Genomic DNA, 15,324 nt, shown 5'->3' with positions numbered 1-15,324 from the left:
CACAGTTTCTAACAGTGTGGGCTGGGTTTTCCTTAATATCAGAATTACTTCTTATGCCCTAAGCTATGGTGTCATGCTCACATTTGACTGTCTCTTTAGTCTGTGATATGTAGGCACCAGCATGTGGACAGTCCTGCTTTTGGGTGGCCTCAGCGTCCCTTCCAGCTCTATGATTCTAGGAATTGCGAGGAGGTGAAGCTAAGCAGGTAAATGAGCCCAAAAAATAAGTGAGTCAGCAGGTAACAAAGCAGCTAGGCTGATAAGTTTGAAAGGAGATGAGCAGAGAGGCAATGAAGCATGGAAAGAAAAGGGCGGTGTTAGGGAAAAGCCTGGGGGGGGCAGGGACCCAGATCTTTTGTTCCAGGCCACAGATCTCCTGCCCTTCCCCAACTCCCCTGATTTGTTTGTTTTTTTAATGTGTCTATAGGCTGGCCAGTCACAAAACATAGTGCTGGTGAGACTGCAGCCACCCACCATATTAATTTATATTTTACCTTAAAATACACATAAGCAGCAGTCCTTTTCAACAGATTTTGGGCTGAGGGGAGACTGTTTCCCAAGTTGGCTGCCACATAAAGGGCCCTCCTCTAGATCAGGCATAGGCAAACTTGGCCATCCAGATGTTTTCGGACTACAACTCCCATCATCCCTAGCTAACAGGACCAGTGGTCAGGGATGGTGGGAGCTGTAGTCCCAAAACATCTGGAGGGCCCGAGTTTGCCTATGGCTGATCTAGATCATTGCATGACTTCAGCAGACTGCGACACAACCAGGAGGGCCTCATGAAAATATCTTAGTAAGCGGACAGGTTCATAAAAGGGAAAGTGTTTGTTCAGGGACCATCCATTCCACTCTTACCAACCACCTACTAAACCTGTTTAAATAGCAGCTGTTGGGGAGGGCACTAGCTTCTCTTCCTACCCCCATCAAGGCCATTCCACAGGGGAAGAAGAGGTTCAAACTCATTCCACACCCAATGAAAATTGCCACCCCTGCACATGCATATGTTATTCTCCCCAGCAGAGAAGCCTCAATTCGCTTCTTATAAAAATACAGTAACAGGCACTTAAATTGTACTTGGTATCCATAAAATTGATGTTTCTAGGCAGGCTGCAGTAAGACAGGCTTTAATTTGGTCATGTTAGTCTTTCTCAACAGTGCTTTCAATTAATGTTCGGGCCTATACTGGAAAATCAAAAGAAGGAATGACAAAATCACTACTGCCTAATGTCTGGTACATAGTATCTCATTATTCTCATAAGATTAATACTCCATATTCCTGGTCTGGTCTATCCTCAATACACGGAACTTTGAAAGGGATTTCAAACAGGACACATTTTCCTTTGAAAGGCACTGTATTTACTTTATGTAGCTTAAAGGTACGCTCTTAATTAAAAGCTGAGATGAAGCTAAGATTAGGAACCCAATTCAGCCAAAGTGCACATTATACATACTGTATATAACCTCATTTGTAAGCTGCCCATTCTTTTGTTCCTACCATTTTTTAGTCTGCTATCACAAAAATGTACTGTAGAAAACATATGATTTCTTTTAGCACTTGTGAGTGGTGAGTTGTTCATAATTAGAATTACTATTTATACAAGTTGAGGAACATTTCTAATGCAACATCACAAAGTCCTGTTTCAGTGTATGCCAAATACTTGCTATTTAGCTTGGGTGTGGTGTGAAGCCCTTTGAAGCTGTTCATGTTTAAATAAAAGCCACCTTTTCCTCCAAGCTGAGGAAAGAAAATATGTAAGGGAAAGTAATTAAATTTAATAGAAAAACCAGGAGAGTTTTCCTTTTTATGCCACCTCTAAAAGACATGACTAGATATGGAATTTTAGGAAGTAGCTACAGTGCATACTCAGTAGCTTTGTGCAGTGAGATTTCCAAAAGATTTATATCAGTATATGTTTATGCAGCAGCTGTATGAAATCCACAGATCGTAAAGCCTTGGGAGGAATTGCTACGGTCCGGTGAATCACAAATCCAGATTCTCCATTTACACTAAAACAAAAGGCTTTCCTTTTCAAGTCTTTTGCCAAAGACACCAAAAGTTTAGGAAACTACAAAAAAGCGACAATTTATCACAAACTGTCTACCAGCACAATTCATCAGAAATCATTTTTTTTTGTCTTCGTTAGAGTTGTTCTTCAGAAATGAATATATCTCTGTATCAAACTGAAGCTGCAATCTTTAGCATAAGTCTAAGGCGTAAACCTTGTTTGTTTGTTTGTTTGTTTGTTTGTTTGATTGATTGATTAAATTTGATCTCATTTGAGATCGCAGGATGGTTCACACCATAGAAATACAAAATGAAAATACACACCCCAAAACTCAAGAACAAAAAATGTTGAGGTCTGTGGGATTTACTAAACACGTTCAGGACTCGACTGCCATGGTAAATATTGTGCAGGGGAGAGAAAAGGTGAATATCTTAAAAGAGAAATGGGTGCATAGCACAGAATGAGAAACGACACGCACAAAGCTCAAATCATCTAGTCCAGTGGTTCCTAATTAGTGGTCTGCAGATCCCAGGGGGTCTGCATAACCCACCCAGGGGTCCATGGTACTTACCCATCAACTGTCCAGGACATCCCGTTTGAGGGGGGCCTGTACTCTCACACAAGATTGCAGCACCCAAAAAACATACATTTTGGGAAACCATGCTCTTCCACAAGTCATGTGACATGTTGGAAGGCGAGGTGGCTCCATTCACATAACAAAAACTACCACAGAGATACCACTGTTTTCAAAAGTAGGGGTCCATGGTTTGACTTTTGAAAAACCAGGGGTCTACAGTACTTAGCTAATTCAGAACCACCGATGTAATCCTGTCCATTCAAGATCTGACGCTTTAGTTCTGAGGTGTTTTGAATGGACAGGCCTCTGAGCATACTGATGTGCCCGTGTTCTGGCATGCTGTTTGGTCAGCATGTCTAGACTGCAAGTATCAGGCTGTTATTTAATTTCATTTGCATTTTTATTGGCTGTTCTGGGGTATGAAGAGTTTGCTGGGAAACCACAAGCATGTGACCCATGATCAACCTCATGCTCCCATTCCAGGGGAATTCATATACTCCCTTTCAATATATAGCCCATGTTCACTACTGCAAGGAGCAAAGCTAGGCCTATAATTCACACTGGCCTGGGCAAGTGTAATCCACAAATACTTGCATAAGTACAAGCAGTATGGACAATGCTGAGACATTTTTACTACAGTAAGTCCTGCTAAATAAATATTCAAGGATATGCATTAGGGAGGAGACAGTGTTTAAATTGCTTTCTTGGGAGAAGTACTGTTTGGTGAGCCCTGGGGACCTCTATTAACACTGGCTAACCTCTGTATACTTAATTTATAATGCCCATAAGCTTTTAATTCATGACAGGGAAGTGACATATTGATTTTCCAGTTACTAATTTCAAAAGCAAAGCCAGTTTGAAAGTTTCCCTATTTGCCTTTTGACAATACCTCTCCCACCTCCCTAAGAAGGTGCATGAAGGTGCATCCTGCCCCCTGACTCTTCCCATTCTGGTAATTGAATGTATCTTCAGAGACCTAGAATGGGAAGGCAGGCATCCACACACATCTGGGAAAGGTGATCCAACTGCTAGCATTGATTTCAGTGTGGGATAATTGATACGTTTGTTCTTGGGGTCAAGGAGTAATCCTGGGGTGGGAGCTGCATGGGCAAGCTGAATACATGCAGCAAGGAATTAAGAGATGCACCTGAAGATTCACTAGGAATGGAGATGGGGCGATCTCTTCCTAGACCCTTTCAAGTAGAGGGGCTAATTTGCCCTGGCTCTAACATATATGGGACTGGAGGTTTTCACAAATAACTATTTGGGATTTAAATTTAATTGAAATTCCTGCATTGTAAGGAGTTCGACTTGATGACTCTTGGGGTCCCTTCCAACTGTACAATTCAGTGGTCCTGTGTCTTTGCTTTTCAATGAGACATTGCTAAACTAGTCCAAATAAAACACCTGTGGCCTGGTGTATCTTTGGCCAGGGTTCTTTTTCATCCTAGAATCACATTCTAATCAAGATCAGGAATTCTGATCCAGGGTACATTTGAGAAGGCTAAAAAATATTTAGGTTCACTGGTCACAAAGTGGTAGTGCAAGGGCAAAGTCAGTAAAAAAATCAATGAAATGAAATGAAATAGTGACAGATAAAAGTGGAGATTAGAATAATCAGCTGCCAATTACTGACATCATTTTCTATGGATATCTAATCTTTATTTAATAATGGCTAAATTCTTTGCCACAATAATTTTTTTTGTGGTAGGGAGTTCCAGAGTTCAGCTTTAATTCTATAGATCTGTAAAGCTGCAATGGAAGATGCTCAATAGCTTTTGTGGAGGAAGACAGCCTTGAAGTCTAAAGAGGAGCTCAGCCTTTAAAAAACCTGCACTCAATCTTTTGGGTGTTAACTGAAAATTCGAAGGTCTGGGTTGTCTGAGCACATGAGATGAACACGTCTGAAATCCTGGAAAACTGCTGTCAGTCATTGATGGACCAATGCCCTAATTTGATATAAGGCAGTTTGTTGGTGTGTGTCACTTTTGCATGGGTTCAAAGTGAGTCTACTCCATCCTGTTCCTTCCTTAACTTGTAATTTTCTTTTTAAATCCACATGTAAATTCAGTTATTTGCATATTTTCTCTCAAAATATGCTTCTCTAAACACATTGCTTCCAAATATACCTTTTTTAAAAAAATGCACGTTGATACTTTCCCTTTAGCTGAGAACTATATCAGAACGTTTGAGAAGTACAAAAGCTGGTGGATAACTATCTGCACATTAGTCTGTGATATGTAGATCAATTCAGTTCCTATAGGAATTCAAAAATATTGAGTCGCTCAACCATTCCTACATGTACTAGAGTAGATATTGGCTACAGGCCTAAAAGAGCAGGAAAGGGATTACTGCTTCTGTTTGCCTCAGTAAGTACAGGAGGGCATGAGAGTACAGTCACTGAGTCAGCTAAGCCAGGCACTATCTCTCAGATGAACCTTTTTTTAAAAAAAGAAAAGAAAAAAAGGATAAACTTTTAAGGATAAGGATAAACTGTGATACTCTCATGTGTTCCCTCTTAGGCTCTTTGAAGGTAGGGTAGGATATAAGATGTTGTGAACTGCCTTGAGATCTATGAGCCTCTTGGGCTTGCCAATTGGAAGGTCAGTGGTTCGAATCACCGCAACGGAGTGAGCTCCTGTTGCTCTGTTCCAGCTCCTGCCAACCTAGCAGTTCAAAAGCATGCCAGTGCAAGTAGATAAATAGGTACTGCTGTGGCAGGAAGGTAACCAGCGTTTCCATGCACTCTGGTTTCTGTCACGGTGTTCCGCTGCGCCAGAGCAGTTTATTCATGCTGGACACATGACCTGGAAAGCTGCCTACGGACAAACACCGGCTCCCTCGGCCTGAAAGCGAGATGAGAGCCACAACTCAAGAGTCACCTTTGACTGGAGTTAACTGTCCAGGGGTCCTTTACCTTTACCTTATAGGGTGGTATATAAATTTAATAAATAAAAATGACAAACAAACAAATACAGTATCAATTAAAAACAGCAGATAAACCACAAAAAATGGCAATGGTAAATTAATAGTAACACATTCTAAAAACAAATCAAATTGAGTAATAAGGTTAACCCGTGTCATGCAATGCAAAGTTCACCACAGTTGCAGAACACAGATATGAGAAAAGTGGCGGATGCATTCAGAAAGAAACAAATTTCACAATCTTCTCAAAAGGTTTCTCAGTACTGGGCATTGGTCCACATGTAGATACCTGAACTTGTATCATATATATGGAATGGTCAATTTGTCTTAGCTATACTAAGCACTGGCATAGCATTGCATCATTTATCATTTTATGAATAATTTCACAGCAGAGTGGATTAATAATTACCTCAGCTGAGCCAAGAAGTAAAATACAAGGCTGGGTGCTGAGCATCATGTAAGCCTCAAGTTAGAGTACTATCAGCAATGGAAACTGGAGATGCAACACTAAGTCAATACTGAGAGAATGTTTAAGAAGCTCTTGGCTTCAAGATCTCAAGCACCTGCCAATATGAGAGGGAGTAAGTGCAACAGGCCAGTGAGAAAATCATTCTAAGAACTGGGAACCTGGCCGTGAGCCAACTGAAATTAATTGAGTGCCTTTAATGACCTCAATGGAATTTGGATTGGCTTTGAAAGAAGGGGTAGGCAATAGTGGAAAATTTACTGACTATATGTTGCCTTGCCTTGAGTAAAACAAAGTGCATCCGTTATAATCTTGGGGAACGGCACAGTTTGGTCAGTCCAGATGATGCCATCACATCTCAAGTCCTAAGTATACTTACAGCAGAGTTTTCCCAGCCTTTTCATGTTGGTGACACACCTTGTTGACATGCATCATTTCGCAACACAGTAATTCAGTTTTACTAGCACACCAGAGGTTAAACTAACCCCTTTACAACCCTGGGAGTGTTTGTGCAACACACTTACACACTGCCGCAACACACAGTTTAGAAAGCTCTGACTTACAGGCAAGTTTTGTGCCTAGCCCTATATTTCTACTGGCAGTGCTTTTCTTCTAGAAAAAAAAGTGCTAGTACTCACCATGACGTTGTTACAGTAAGTGCCAGACTTTTAAACAGTGCTTTTCTTCTAGAAAAAAAAGGTATACTGCATGCCCTTGAGTACCCCCAGAAAAAGAAGAAGAATTTGGATTTGATATCCCACTTTATCACTACCCTGAGGAGTCTCAAAGCAGCTAACAATCTCCTTTTCCCTTCCTCCCCCACAACAAACACTCTGTGAGGTGAGTGAGGCTGAGAGACTTCAGAGAAGTGTGACTGGCCCAAGGTCACCCAGCAGCTGCATGTGGAGGAGCAGGGAAGCAAACCCGGTTCACCAGGTCCACTGCTCTTAACCACTACACCACACTGGCTGCTGGGCTGGGGTACACTTCTGAAGTGGTAAAGATCCCCCCCCCTCTTCCTGAAACCTCCCCTCAAAAGCTCTGACCAATGCCATAAGACTCCTGTTCCAGACTGGTTTGGGAGGAGTGTTTTTTAACTTCATGGCACACAGACCCTTGAACATAAACTTGTCCTCAAGTTTGCTTATTTCTTCTTTCCTCCTAATCCATTTTCTTTTTGTGTTGTGTATTTTTATATTGTAAAAAATAAAATAAAAATAAAATTTATATTGTGTGGGGCGTGGGTGGTGCTGTGGGTAAAACCTCAGTGCCTAGGACTTGCTGATCGTAAGGTCGGCGGTTTGAATCCCCGCGGCAGGGTGAGCTCCCGTCGTTCGGTCCCAGCTCCTGCCCACCTAGCAGTTCGAAAGCACCCTTAAGTGCAAGTAGATAAATAGGTACCGCTTTATATTGGGAAGGTAAACGGCGTTTCCGTGTGCGGCGCTGGTGCTGGCTCGCCAGCTGCAGCTTCGTCACGCTGGCCACATGACCCGGAAGTGTCTTTGGACGGCGCCGGCTCTCGGCCTCTTGAGCGAGATGAGCGCGCAACCCTAGAGTCAGACACGACTGGCCCGTATGGGCAGGGGTACCTTTAGCTTTACCTTATTTTTATATTGTAAGCCAGAGAGGAAAAATTTTAAAAAAACTTTCTGTAAACTGCTTTGGGTGGGCGTGGGGGGGATAAAAATTATTTAAATAAATAAAATAAAAGCAATCCTCCCTGTAGGTTTCTATAACATCTTAGGGGCTCAAACAGGCTAGTTCTCTCAACCCTCCATCCTTGCCCTCGAAATTCTCAGTGTTTGATGGCTCAATCATTCTCACCATTCAGATTCTGGAACTCATAGCTCTTTACTGCTCCTTCTTCCTTTTAACTTCTAAACTGATATGCTTCTGTAGAGCTACAGATGCTACTGCATATGCATAAACTACTACTTTAACTTTTGCACAGCCCTATTTCACTTCCAAACTGATAGACAATGGGCTGTTCAAGTCTGGCATTAGAAGGAAGGTGATACTGAATAAAGAAGCTGTGTTCTGACTGACATGACCAGTAATCAACATCAGTTATTCATCCACTAATGGAAATAGGTGGTATTAACAATAAACAGTGAGGAGTGCGTAAACACCTGTTACTATATCATTCCTGCTGCAGTTTCAAAGAAGCTGATGACTTTCTCTTGTGACTATAATATGCAGTTTTAGAAATGCAGTCAAGACTCAAGCATTCAACGTTTCCCTTCTCCTCTGTGTATGTGTGTGTGGGTGTGTATTGCAGGGGAGGGGGAATACTATAAAAAATAATTTATTTCAGCTTTCAATCAATTAACAGAACAAGGAAAAAAATAATTAAGAAGACTAATATTTCCTCACTTCAGCAGTGCCAGTCACTTAATTAGAAGGGTCCCATCAGACTATTAGGCAAACAAAGTTTTAATAGAAGTTTTTATTAACACACACTTGTAATCTTAATCAGGCAACAAGGCTGTGAACTGTTAGGAAATGATTTATTCATTCCTTATATGGGAGTGGGGAGATCTTTAGAAAAAGAGGCCTGTGAGGTTTGAAAGGCCTTAAACAAATAGTTTAACCGCACTTTAGCTCAGTTTTAAAATCTGCAAAATGGCAGTGTGTGCGCATTAATGGGGCAATATTCATTTATGTACATGCTAATACAACAAATGGAGTTATGTTAGGGTTTAAACTTTATTTAAACTTCTAAACCAAATATTTTATGCTGGATGAAATGATTAATATATTAGAAGGCACAAGAAGAAGAAAAATATGTTAGCCTAAGACGAAACTAGAGGGTTCTCATTGTTCAGGTGGATACAAAAGCAGGGAGCAGATATTCTCTGCCATTTGAACAAATGTGTACTGTACAACATAAAAGGCTAAGACATAAATTTAGAGAAATATGTGATGCCTTCACACACGTAGGTCAAACTTTTTCCTCAAGCAGATAATTAGAGGCTTGGGGTGAGTAAATCTTATTAGCCTTTTTCCACCTCATCTGTTCCCACAAGAGGCTGGCAATAGATTCATCCTCCTTCATCTTCCAAAAGGAATGCTGAATATAGCCTTTCCGGAAGCCACAAGGACTGCAAGAATGCCTATGCAGGACCCATATTACTCTGAAAGAAACCATTATAATAAAGTCCATACTGACTCCATAGTGAAGTCAGACGCCAAACATCAGTTAAAAGATGGCGCCAGTGACTCACATGCCCTTTTGCAGTTGGCTTACCAGACTGGTGTTTTCAACAAACCAGTGATGGCAAGTTTTGCAATAATTACATCATCATAATACCATTTGAAGTGTCTGCAATTTCTCCTGCTTTGTCCATTACAATTATGTCAGTGCAGGAACCAAGGATGCTGCCTTGTACAGAGTCAGGCAACTGGTGCATCTGCTCTGTGTTGTCTACATTGATTGGGATTTCAGGCAGGGGTCTCTCCCAGTTCCACCAAGAGTTGCCAGGGATTGAACCTAAGACTTTCTACATGCAAAGCAGATGCTCAGCCATTGAGCTATGGCCCTTCCTTTAAACACAGACAAGTGGTACCCGACCCACAAAGAGAACTAGCTATATTGCCATTTGAATAGGCTGTTCATTAGGGTTGCCTGTCCTAACACAAGATATATTTGTTTTAATTTTTATTGATTTAAAATGCTTTCATACCACCCTTTGCAAACATCTTAAGGTAGTTTCCAACATTCGGTATTTTAGTTATTTTTTTATGAATATACTGTAATGCCTTCAATATGGTACTTTGAGAGTTCCCTTCCCTAAGGATCTTACAGTCTAATAATAGACATTTAAAAAGTAACAAAGGAAGGGGAGGGAGTCAGGGGTAGGATATGGGATTGTTTCAGCTACATATACTTACAGTAGTAGCTAGGGAGGAAAAGGTTGTTCTCTGTATATATATTTATCCCACCTTTCCAGCTAACAACAAGCTTCCAAAATGGCTCACTATCAACAAAAAATAATACATAGTAAGATTCTTTTTAAGGCAGTGAAGACTAATGAAAATTCTGAAGGGAACAATTATGTGAAATGTCCATTTCCAATATTGCCATATGGAAAGCCAGGAAACTTCACAGAACAGTGAGCCAGAAAGACATTGGTTTAGAACACACCTTTCCCACTGCTGATTGCTGGTAGCTCAAACGTACAATTCAGATTCACAATTCACAATTTAGTGGCAAAAGCAGAAAACCACTGTGTCGGTTTATACTTTGGCTATGTCATGTTTTTCCACACTATAATTCCTGGGGATCTTGCCATGGCCTAATTTGATATAAACAGTCAAAAGTGCCCCACCACCATTTTTTGTTTTGATACCTAGTATTCCTTCTACAAAGTGCTAATATTGTATTGCAGTAGTAATTCTCCCAAGAAGAAACTGCAGTGAAATTAAATCACCGTATAAATCAGCAAAGGGGAACCTGTGACCCTCCAGATGCTGTTGGACTCCCAACTCCCAGCCAGCATGATGAATGGTCAGGTACGATGGGACTGTTAGGAGTGTCTTACTCTCGTGTAGGACCCAGGCAGAGACACATGCACGGCTGGCATGTTCTCTCCCTCCTGGTTGATCGTTCGGGAGCTTCAAAAGCTTTCCTCTGCCCAAGCATCACAGCGACTGATGCCAAAAGGCATTAGTGCACTCAGGGATCAGCAAAGTATTTGCGTTTTGTGTAACAGAACTCAGTAGCTCAGCATTTGGCTAATCTATGTTTATTTACATATAATACACTTGGAACATTCTGGCTTAGCTCCTTCTCATCAGACAGCAAAGAGAAAAAGAACAAAGGACAATAGTCCCACTTCACGGAACACAGTAACATCAAAACATCCTGTCTCCACCACTTCCCACACTGTGGAATGAAAACATACACCATCATGTGATAGACAACAATCCCATGACTGAAGACATGGAGAATGAATCTCCAACAGGGACTTGTAGGCCAGCAAGATATAAAAGGTCAGAAATTGCCCATCCTAATCTAAAGCAAAACAAGGAAGGTTGTATTCAGTAGCACAGCAGGTCAGAGTGTGTGTTTTGCTAACATTACCCTTTTTCTCAATGCCCAAATTTAGGTTGGGCACTGATGGATGATTGTTAGTATATGATGATAAGGTTAATCTTCTCACAATGGGGCTCCCATTTTTGGAACTGGTTTGGGGTTATGGAAGAAATGGTACAAAATGACTCATCATGGAATTGTACAGTTAGAAGGTACATCTAGTTCAACCTCCTACAATGCAGGAATAACATATGACCAGTTTCACCCATATAAACCTCCCTGTGCCTAAAGAACTGCAACTGAACCCTTGCTCATTTATCTATTTGCCAGCTGAAATCAGTAGTGCTCAGAGTAGGGCATTTTGTGGGATATCTTTTTGAAAGATGATTTCCAGGTAGAGTCACTACTTGTCTTTTGCTGGATGGTTAAGACTCTTCTATTTGTCAAGGCATTTTAACACACTACTTCGGTCACTAACTCATTTGAAGCAGCTATTTTCATGCTACTATTTTTGTGTATTTTTAAAAAAGTTTTAAAAACATATTAAACTTATTGTTTATCATTAGGGCTATGTGTTACTTTAAACTGTTAATGTTGTAATGCATAATTTCTGTATGTTACCATGCCAAAAATCTGTTGCTAATAAATTCTACAAACAAACAAACAAACAAATAAAATGGCAGTTTTTCATTTGAGTGATTAACAAGGTTATCAAATGAATGCACTAAGGTGTGAGCTCATCTTTAAGTTAACAGAACACTGGATGATCACCTGAAATCATTTATGATGTGGCATTATTTTAGGAAACACCATCTTTGAAAACTTATCTAGGTGGTCATTTATTTTAACATCGGATCATTTCCAAATTACTGGGAATGCAAGATGGATGTACTTACAGTGCCGCCCTCTGGGAACAAAGGAAGGGTAGGAATCTCTCATGACCCAGGACAAATTCCAAGCAGTAAAATCCAAAGAACGTGGAGGAATATTTGTTGGAGATTCTGGAATGTTGACACCTACCAATAAAAGAAAGAGATCATGATGCAAAAAAAAAATAAATGATATAGTAATATAAGAATAGCAGATGCCAACCAGAAAAATAACAACATTCTGTTTAGTACATCTATTTAAAATTATCCTTGCAAGTGAGCATGAATAGCAATTAACCAACATTACCCAATAGTAGCAGTATCAATAGCAGAGTAGCAGAGAAACTGATATGCAACCGTGAGCTACACATTCAGTGCCATATGCAAGACCAAATTACTGCTGATCACCTGTGGGGAGAGGGGTGAGCAGTGCTGTCAAAACTGACAGCAATGCCCCAACTGTTCAGTGGTGCACATAAAAGCAATGACACCCCAGGCACACTGGGCAGTAGTTGCCAGCTTCCTCCCATACGAAACCTTCCCAGAAGTGAATTGGGAACAGAGCAATTACAATTGTTTGAAACCTGGTCAGCTTTGTAAATACAAATTTAATTAGCAGCACAAACTTTTCACCAATCTAGGATGTGAAATGCATACCATATCTAACCAGAGAAAATGCCAACCTATGATTCTGTACTCGCAATTGCTATTGTGGGTTAAAATCAGAGCTGAGTCAAAGTGAAGTGGGCATGTTTTTCATTATGACTTTCATCCATGCCTATGGTGTTGTGAAATTGTTTTCAAAATTCTTCAGTTGGGTGCTCTCATCACCACATCCTAGGAAAGGGTTTGCTGTAAGGGCTTTATTCTCTATCCTGCTATGAAGGATATCATCATAGAACAGACATGCAATCCAAGCGTATGGCTCTCAATATGATAAAGGCTGAAACATACATGAGTGCTGACGTACAGGCACCTGTTCGTGGTAGGAAAGTGAAACACAGCAATCAAGACAAGTCACAGAACGCACACACATCTGCACAGATGTTTAGTGGCAAATATAATTCCTACTGTTAACCACTGACTTGAACTAATAGGTAAAATACTGGAAGCCCAGATTTGCAAAATATAATTGCCAGAGTATGAAATAATATTCCTCCGTTCCATTGCCATCCACAGCCAGGACTGTAAAGTTAAAAGTAATATTTACTTTTTTTCTTTCCATAGGGAAGGAAAACTAACTCCAGCACAGAACTGCAGGCAATATCATCTGGCTGAAGTAGCAGATTCTTGGCATGAGGTCTGACCTCGGAGCATTTCTCACTTGTTACTTTATTTTTAGTCTCTGGAGAGTTGGCTCATAGAGCAGGTACCTTCACACCCTGCTGAATTTCAGTGTCACAAATTAGAATGTTCGGTATAAGCCTTTGGGGATTATCATGTCCCAATGACCCCACATCAGCTGTGATGGTATATTTTCATCTCTATCCACTCCAAACACCTGCCAGGCCAGCATGATTCTGAAAGTGTGAGATTAGCACTTCTGCTGCTCTGATCAGGGAAGCAGGTAAACTCAACAGAAAACAGGGGCACAGAATGTAGGCCATGTCATGGAGGCCTTTTACTCTTAGCTCCTACATTTTAATAGCTTGTGTTTGACAGCTTAATTTTTTCTTTTCATGTGTAAGTAGGAAATTGAAACTGGTAGAAAACCAGCCTGATTGCAACAGAAGGCTAGTCCTCACTTTCTCACATAACTCCTATTGGCTTCATGAGGAAAATTGCAGCAGTCTGCCATCAGAACAATTCAACATAAAATTGTATTTTGGTCTTTCACTTCTAATCTCTTGTGTCTCCTGCTAAGCTGTTCTCTGTGCTTGGAATGACCCCTATCAAAACTGCTCTGCCTTAATATGGCTTCAGGCAGCCACCAATGTAACATACGCCCCTTACTTGCCAGAAAAACCAGGTATATACACACCAGGTATATATACACACACACACACACACACACACACACACACACACACACACAATGCCATGTACAGCAATGCCAGCCAAGTGCACGGCAAACCCAAAACTCCCACACCCCACCTCACTCCCAGTGCTAAACCTTGCTGATATATTCTGCCTAGAAAGCAGGCAAGCTGTCATAACACAGAGAGGTACAGTGATAGCACGGACTCAGAAGACCAGCAGCAATTCTTCCCCAAACACCCATGGCCTGTGTTATCATTAAGCCAACTAGACAGCCACCTAGAACAGACCTCAGAGGGGTGCAGCACTGAAATCTATAGTTTCATATAGATTAGTTTTTGCTATATCTTATAAATTTCTGATAATGTGGTTGTGAGTTTATGGGCAGGGTTAGGCTGTATGATGCCTGAGCCCCCTCTAATTCCTTGATCCAGCAAAGGTTAAAATCTAATGTTGAAACCTTATCCTACTGTTCAAGTAGCTACACAAGGGCCATAATGCCCCATAAGCATGAAAAAAAAAATGTGCAGAAGTTGTTTGCAATGAGGAATGGCAACTTGTCACAGCAAATAACAAACTTCATGAAGATTACGTGACAATATTACTCCCAGATATTCCAGGGCTTCATTGCAATAGTCCCACAAGACTGAAAGAAAATGCCTCTGAGTGCTCCCAAAATAATCCAATGAAAAATTATTTTTCTGGATATTCTGTGGTTGGAAAAATGCTTTCCCTTTTCCCCCTCACTGTGTATCCTCTGGAGATGCAGGACTCAAAGTCAAAATATACTGAGGAACTTTAACTCTGGTTGGAACATGCAACTACCCTTCCTGGCTCCCTGGTTTAAGGTGCTTTATCACTTTTCTGCAGCCATACTAACCTTTTAAATAAATGAATGAATTACAATGGGAGGCTGACGGCTCAAATTTTAGTAGCCGGGAGTTTGGCAGGGCACATTAAACCATGAAGAGAAGGCATGCTGAACCTCTCCAAGCTTTTTCATTTAAATTCTGCTTTAATAACTATGGGCATTTTTGACATTCCTGCCTAAAGGACAACTTAGAGCCAAATACTGCTCTCAGATACTCAGAGACTAGTACTAGTACTCTGGACTTGAGAGAAACCTTTCATTGGTATGCTTATATGATGCAACATATAAGCAAGGGATGTCTAAACAACAAGAGGTGTATAATTCAGGATTGCCTGCAGAATTATGTATGTCCTTTAGCTGTTACGCCACCATCCAACTGCAGCTCCCTTTCTTCTCCCCCTCATCACAGCCCACTTCATTTGTCCCCTTCCAAATGAACTACAATGCCAGAGTGGCTAAATTGAGTATGAAAAAGCCACTGCTTTGTTTTTTCAGAGTTCTTCATGCTAAGAAATGGGAGGTCCTTGTAACATCTCTGGTCAGTTTTGGGCACTGGGCCAGGTCAAGGAGCTTTGACAAGTCCCAACCCCTGCTG

The 15,324-nt window shown here is 40.9% G+C and overlaps 1 protein-coding gene across 1 annotated transcript in view; it reads right to left on the bottom strand.

Annotated features, from left to right (window-relative positions):
• The window catches only part of ALK (ALK receptor tyrosine kinase), a 626,252-nt gene that overhangs the window by 441,963 nt on the left and 168,965 nt on the right, over positions 1–15,324 (bottom strand). The window contains exon 2 of the mRNA XM_079969155.1: positions 11,909–12,028. Within this exon, the coding sequence (XP_079825281.1) occupies positions 11,909–12,028 (120 nt within the window). The remainder of the gene's footprint in view (positions 1–11,908; positions 12,029–15,324) is intronic.

Source organism: Podarcis cretensis, assembly GCF_951804945.1.
Source record: "Podarcis cretensis genome assembly, chromosome: 3".
Classification (NCBI taxonomy): Eukaryota; Metazoa; Chordata; class Lepidosauria; order Squamata; family Lacertidae; genus Podarcis; species Podarcis cretensis.
This window is presented reverse-complemented; position numbering and strand designations above follow the sequence as displayed.